A 7,717-nucleotide genomic window follows, 5' to 3' on the forward strand; every position below is an offset into this window, starting at 1 on the left:
TAGCTTCTTACTGTTATAGAAAAAATATACATTCCACTTATAGTTGTCAACTATCTGCCATCTGATATTGTAATTTCTTGCTAACATTTTGATCATTAATACATTTTCCATGATCTTGCTGACTGAGTTTTAAAACTAGCTTAAAAGGTTACACAGACTTTTACATTGTGAACATTGCAAAAGACATTTCTCCTTGTTAAAAGTTATTGTAAGTAGAATGAAACTAAGGTCAGATAAAACAAGTAAATAAATAAGAAACCCTTAAAAGATTACACTAAAGTAAATAAGCAACTCTTAAAGATTAAGAAAATGTAAGTCTTGATTTCCTCAACTATAACCACCTCACAGTGAGGCATCAAGCATGGGGGTATTTAAGGTACATGCAAGATTCAGAAATGACACACTTAAATTTTTTTTCCTGTAGTTTCTCACTGATGACACAGAACACACCTGTAGTTTCTCTGCAGAAGTTACTGGCCTCTCAAAAAGAAGACTTTTCCCCTGAAAAGCTTCCCCAGAGCTCCCTTCATGTCCTTGTTCCGCAGGCTGTAAATGAAGGGGTTTAGCAGGGGAGTCACCACTGTGTACATCACAACAGCTGCTGTATTCTTTTCTAGTGAGTTGGAGGAGGAGGAAGAGGAGGGGCACAGATAAGCCCTGATGACTGTTCCAAAGAACAGGGAGACAACAGCAAGATGGGACCCACAGGTAGAGAAGGCCTTGCGCCTCCCCTGGGCAGAGGGGAGCCTCAGAATAGCTATAACAATGCGGATATAAGAGATCAGGACAAGTGTCAAGGGGACTAAAATGTCTATTCCCCCAACCAACAGGAGTACAAGGTAATTGATCCTAGTGTCAGAGCAAGCCAACTTTATCAAGGGTTCCAGATCACAGAAAAAGTCAGAAATCATTCTATTAGAGCAGAAGGAAAGTCGCAGTGTGAGGAAAGTGTGGGTCATGGCAACAAGATTTGTAAGGATCCAGCAGACAGTGATCAAGATGGTGCAGCGGCGGGGACTCATGATCATCGTGTAGTGGAGAGGGTGGCAGATGGCCACGTAGCGGTCATAAGCCATTGTGGCCAAGAGATAGATGTCCATATTCCCAAAGGTCAAGAAGAAGTAGAGCTGGGTCAGGCATCCTGAATATGAAATGGACCTGCTCTGGGTCTGGATGTTCACAAGAACCTTGGGCACAGTGGTGGTAACGAAAAGGATTTCTGTACTGGACAGGCTGGCAAGGAAGAAGTACATGGGAGTGTGGAGATGGGCGTCGGTGGCAATGGCCAGGATGATGAGCAGGTTTCCAGTCACAGTGACCAAGTACATCCACAGGAACACTGGGAAGAGGATGCGCTGTTGTTCTGGATGATCTGAGAGTCCCCAGAGGAGGAACTCAAAGCTGCTGGTCTGGTTCCTCTCTCCCATAATCCCAGAAGCCAGAGCATGGGTCTTAGATTGGGACCCACTAAAATTCTCTAAATAAATTTCACTTTAAATGATTGATAAATATGTCGGATTCCATACTCTTAAGAAGAAAGAATGACCACAATGAAGATATATTGAACACACCTTATATGCACTGAATATTTTTTTGAAACCTACCGATTGTAATGTGCTAAGATTATTGGAAATAATATGTAGAATTCAAATAGGTTTTGCTCCATCTCCACACTATTTTCTGTCCCTAATTTCTGTCACTATCCTTTTGTCTTCAGTTGTACTCACAGGAAAGTGTGATTCATTCATTCATTCCATAGAATGAACTTGTTTGAACTCTGAACTTCCTACAGAGTTAGGTAAATAAGATAACAGAAACCCTATCCTCAGAGAAATTTAAATGCAATGACACAGACTTAACTGAATATAACAGAACACTATCGCATTTTTTTCAGTGTTCTCAACTCCTGCAACTCCTTCAAAATAATTCTCATTAGTCAGTGTTTTAATCTTCCATGACCGAGAGTCAATATTCTAAAAATACACTTTTATATTATCCATTCTCTCAGGAACCAAAATAACAGTCAAGCAATTATTTAGTAAAGATATATAAATATAGGCCATCCCTTGTGGTGCAGCAGGTTAAAATACAGCAGTAAGAAGCAAAAGCCACTTCAGCATGAGTTCGATCCTCGCCTGCCCTGGAGGTGACCCACATGATGCGGCAGACCTCTCCTGACCCGCCCACTGCTCCCCTCAGCAGTGTGCTTCGTCCATTTGCCTGTTCTGTCTCCCCACTCTGTCTCTGGTGAATCTCTCACCACCCTTGTGCCTCTGGCCTGTACCCCAGTTCTGTATGCACAAATAAATAAATCTTTTTTTAAAAAAGATATATAAATATAAGCCTTCAGTTTTCTGTAATGACATAGGAGAAATCTTAATTTCTAGTCTCTAAAAAATCTCAATAAAAAGACACACACACTCTTCTGATAGAAACTAAGTGTGGTAAAAAGGGAAGATTTCCTCCTAAAGCTTCCTGAACAACATTCCTCCTAAATGTTCAGGATCTTGGCAGATGCAGGCAGACAGCATTTGGAGTAAGCCCTTGAACAAAGCCAGGCTGTCAGAGCCCTGAAGGGCCAAGATAGGGAGCAGGAGGTCAAACACGAGATAGAGGAGGGATTGTGACTGAGATAAAGCTGTAAGGGAACTCAAGGTCACATTCGGGAATTTTTAGGGGTGTCTGGAACATTACACTCCATACAATAAAGAGCCACTAATGTTGACTCCAATGTGATATTAGTGCTTGAGCAGCACATAAAGCCTGTTCCTTCCCCATGTGTGGAACCACATTAGGGCTGGTCATTCAGATGGAGAAAAAGAAATCACCTTTCTTACTACCTACTAATGGGTTAGAGGATGTTTCTTAGCTTTGTCACTGAGTTTTCACTTTTATAGTTTTTTTCAATTAAATCTATTCCCTCTCTCATGGGCTTTGTACCCTCCACATAGGGGGACAGACTAGACTTACTAAGTATAAAACCTGGACAATCAAAGGGAAAGTGAGCTTCTTGCCTGTGATGAGAAGGAAAAGCTGAAACTCCAAATAAAGCAGCCAGAGAAATACACTCTGGGAGGACTGCATAAACCAGTGCAGACGCCAGGACTGGTAGTTTGGAAAGACGTATCAGGGGTTTGGAGTAAATGTTCTCCATAATGAATGAGGCAATCATAAGTGGGTGAGTTTTCTAACTACCTCTGAAAGGTAAATTCTACACATCTGTCTGCACAAGTATCATCACTACATGAACTTTCACTGATCTTTCCATAGAAAAAATGCCTTGCACCAACATCCACAATATTTTGCCTACAGTATAAGCAGGTTCTCAAGAGAAGACAGCTAAGCTTAAATAGAAGAAGAATGTAAGACTTCACATTTAAGGGAGCACCCCTGAAGTACAGGAGGACCCCACTGAACTACTGTTAAAGCAAATAGTATGCCTGGAAAAATCATACAAAACCGCCAGTTACATAATTGTGAGACACCCTCTAGGTTGCCTCCTAAACATTAATGTGCATATCATCATTGGGTCACACAGTAGAGCTGATTTACATTCAGTGCTACTGCAGAGGTGTCTGGGAATCTGCATTTTTGACAAGTTCCAGGTAATGCTGATAATAACTAGACTTTCAGAAAGTGCAGACTAGGACAATCTCTTTCATACATAAGTATTGTTGATTTGGCAGAGATGAATAAGCTACCGATACAAGAGAATGTATGTTCCTATCACATGCAAGGTCCCCTATTAGATTCCTATGGTAGCAAACCAGCAGAAGGGTCACATTTTCAGTAAGTGAAGAAATGTGAACAGAGTGGAAGTGGGTAATGATAAGGTATATTAATTGGGGTACTGTGAAAATGCTGTTAAGGGCATATAGGAAATAACTCCTATGAGATGTACATGCAAATATGTTTAGAGTTGATAGTTAGGGGCATAATGTCATCATGTCTATAATGCACTTGCAAATACCTCAGCATAAAAATGTAGATTTATAAAATCTACATAGGGTGCACATATTGCTAACATGGGAACTCCAGAAAGGACCATCTGTTTTGTAAAAATAGTCCCAAAATTCAGAATAAAGAGACAGAAATAAAAAGAAAAAGAAAAGAAATGATAATGGCAAACCAAGATGAAGCAAAGTAAAAAGACAAAAGCAAACTATGTGTGATGTGTGAGTCTGCTAAAGTTTAGTAAACTGCAAGTCCTGCCTGTTTTAAAACCTTATAGCTCTGCCGCAAATTCTGCATGTACAGTTTTAAAGACAAACGATTGCCATATACGGAATTTCAAACTTACAAATAATTATTTACTAAACAACTGTAAATAACAATCAACATAGAGTGAGTCTTACTCTTCCAAACTTCTAAGTCCCAATGTATTACGCCCTGCTATGGGGAGCGCCCCATTAACATCGTCTCTGAGAGAGGAAGGACAGCATTTCTGGGAGCTGGGGAGAGGCTTCCTGATTGAAAGGGACCTGGAGAGGAGCATTCACACACCTCTACTTTCAGTGCTCTCTCCATTAACATGGGGGAGAGGAGTGACCGCTGAGGAGTGACAGGCAATCATCATGGAGGGACAGAGAGGACAGAGAGAGGGAGGGGGGTAGACAATGCTTTGAACCAGAAACAGCCTAGACCAGGGACGAACTGAGACACCAGGATGCACAGGTTTTACAGTGCTGTGTCTGGTCGCCTGGTCAGGCCTGGACCCAGCACACTGTGTGGGACGCTGACTTGGCCAAGCCTGAAAGTCCAGTCAGGGCACGATCATCAACCAGACCAACGAGGATGCCCTAAAAGTAGTTTCTGCTAGAGCTTCCTCACTGAGGACAAAATGAATGAGGGCAGTAGAAAGTAAGGGAACTTATTTTAGTGGGTTCTTCAAGGCACCTGACCTAGAGGGTCCATGAGACATTGTCCCATCTAGTGCTAACTGTGGCTGCTGAGGCCCAAGGGGCTGAGTGAATCCAGCCCCAGGCCACACCCTGCTCTCAGCAGGAGCTGGGCTGTTCTTTACTCTTGTGACTCCTAGTGCCGGGCACTGGTGTCCTGTGCTTGGTAGGAGAGAAAGGCCAAGCAGGGCTGACATTAGGGGTCAGCAGCTCCCTACTGGTCAGTGATCGTCCATCTCTGTTCCCTCCAGCTGTGGGGTTACAGATGCTGTCCTGTGTCCCCGAGTCCCCTCCATCAGTCCTACCTACATTGCTGTCTCCCTGCGCCTTGTCCACACATCAGCATCGTCACTCTGACACCATGCCTGTCTGTTAGCATCACACATTGGCCTGTGAGTACAGTATGCCCTTAACCCCACGCCCTGGTCTTTATCTCTGAACATTCTTAATTGCCTTCCCTGTAGCCCAGACTCCCTGCTCCTCCACCTTCCTACCCTTGCCTTTCAAGTCCTTCTAGTTACTAGGAGCTTGACAAAACATCCCTAGGAAAACCTCTCGTCTTTCTCACCTATGACTATTTCCAGTTAACCTTCACTGTCCCTATTTAACACCATGTTCAGGCACTGTGGGTCAGTAGTCATGGAGGAATAGATTCATGTAGTGGAGGGACTCCGGAGGCTCAGAGGCTCGGGACAGTCCGTGCAAAATTGGAGCAGGAAGAAGAGATGGAAGGAGTTTGCTCTTGGTGCTTCAGAACAAGTGCCTCAAAGAGGCAGATAGGAGTCCAGAGAGGGCAGTAAGGTGAGCAGCACTTGAGCTAGGAGGAGAGTCTGACCCCAGGGACGGCACTCAGATTCCCAGCATGCTTCCTTCCAAACAGTGCAGGTGTCAAGATTTGGCTTTACTTTGTCAAATGCTTAGGTCTTTTCTGCCTGATTCTAATACACCAAAGAATGAAAGCGAGTGTTATTACCTTCATCTCCTCACTGAGCCTGGCACGTGACCTTTCTGTGTAGCCCTCGGGTTGTATGGCTGTGCCCTGCCCACTGTGAAGCTTACCTCCTGCCTGTGTCTGTCTCATTCACCATCCCCAATGACACTGCCTCTTCTTCAGTCTTCTGCCTCATTAGTATGCTAACATAATAATCTGTCTCAGTATTGAGCCTGACCCTTCCCAAGCAGTGACCACAGCAATAGCAGCACACCTACCTCTGTCCCAGCAAGTGTTTAGTACCCCAACTGCAACAGAGAGCAGATGGGATGTTTCTCTTCATTAACATCAACAAAACCCCAATGTTCCTAGTTCTGTGCTCTAAAGGAAAATGTGCTGATTATTTATTTGCCAGGTAGCAACAGCATGAGCCTTCTCTGGGGTCCTCAGGGAGAGTGGAGCTCAGTAATTGTCCCATCACCTGGGTATTCTGTCAAGAGCAGATTCTCTAAGGGGGAAAGATGTGTTCCAGTGATACTGGGATTTGAGATTACCTCTAGTAAGGTCATTAACTGCCTGAGTCTAAGATTCAATCAGAGTTACATCCATCCACCCAGAAATATCAGCCACTGATGACTAAAGTGACATTGAGAGAATTAGAAAAAGGCCTCTGAGAAAATTAGTATTTCTGGTTGGGATTAATCATAAACAGTAGGCATGTATGAATCCAAGCTCAATTCCAGTCTAAATTCCATTTTTAGGTGCTATATGAGAGGCACTATAAGTCTGGGGGTGGATGAGGCGAGGGAGAGAGCAGGACACATGGCATCTGGGCTAAGGTCAGAAGCCCTTGAGGATTCAGGGGCTCATGGGGGCATGGGCTTCCGACAGGGTCAGACTGTGGACAGTCTTGCTGCCCTGCCCCACCTCAGATCCTGGATGACAGTGGCCCCGGGGTCACCGGCAGGTGCCCTCCCAGAGGGAGTGTCCACGTTGGTCCTCGATGCTCCGCGGCTGCTGCCGTGAGATCAGCGCTGAGCCCCCACACAGACCTACCACAGCCTGTCTGCAGCTGGTGCCTCCTGTGCTCTTCCCCCAGAAAAGGCTGTGAATTAAAGTCATTTAGACTGCTATAGAACTCAAACTTCATACTTTTTGCATTAACACTATACTCTTTATGACTCCTTCTCCAACCTGTATGGACACCCAATGCTTTGCTTCTTTCATTTCCTACATTTTTCTTGGCACAGATCAGAGCAATGGTGTAACAGTCTACACTGAACCCTATATTTTCCTACTGAAATCATTTCAGGAATAATCTATTACAATTAGAGAAAATGAAAAATATTCTCTAAAGTCTCATCTACTCTTACACTCCAAATTTCTGAAACCTTGGTCAATATTCTTTTCTTTTGTTCCCAAATCTTCAGTGATATTGTGTCTATTTGAGTTCTTGGAATTAGCAAAGGGCTTTCTTCTCAAGGCTTTTGCTTTTGCTTGTTCCTTGCCTGAAGACTCTTCCCTCTACTACTGGAATGACTTTCTATCTCATAGATTTGGTTTGGGCCTTGGATTAACTGTGTAAACTGGTCAAACCATCCAGGTAGGCATTAACAGTATTAGTCATCTTGTCAGGTAACCTAGGAATGACATGCCATAATTCATGGGTATTGGAAAGTGGCTTATTGCAGGAGTGCCTTTGGAGAACAAGATGGAGGTACAGTGATAGGGACTCAGCATTAGCTCAGCCGGGTGTTAAGTGAAGCTAATAGCCCCATCTGGAGGTAATGAGTGACCTCATCCACCTGTTATCAGTCATTGGCACACCTGCTTTCCTACCTCCCAGGGCTCAGGGGAGAGCTCATTCTCTGTCTAGGGGAAGGGGAAT

At 43.9% G+C, this 7,717-nt stretch overlaps 1 protein-coding gene across 1 annotated transcript; it reads right to left on the reverse strand.

Moving 5' to 3' along the window:
• Window positions 1-470: 470 nt before the first annotated feature.
• On the reverse strand, window positions 471-1,427 carry LOC101631822 (olfactory receptor 1P1-like). Its single transcript, XM_012726174.1, has one exon. The coding sequence runs from the start codon at window positions 1,425-1,427 to the stop codon at window positions 471-473; it is 957 nt and encodes a 318-aa protein (XP_012581628.1).
• Between the last annotated feature and the right edge of the window lie 6,290 nt (window positions 1,428-7,717).

The sequence above is a fragment of the Condylura cristata genome, unplaced genomic scaffold (genome assembly GCF_000260355.1).
Source record: "Condylura cristata isolate star-nosed mole 26May11 unplaced genomic scaffold, ConCri1.0 scaffold00017, whole genome shotgun sequence".
Taxonomy (NCBI): Eukaryota; Metazoa; Chordata; class Mammalia; order Eulipotyphla; family Talpidae; genus Condylura; species Condylura cristata.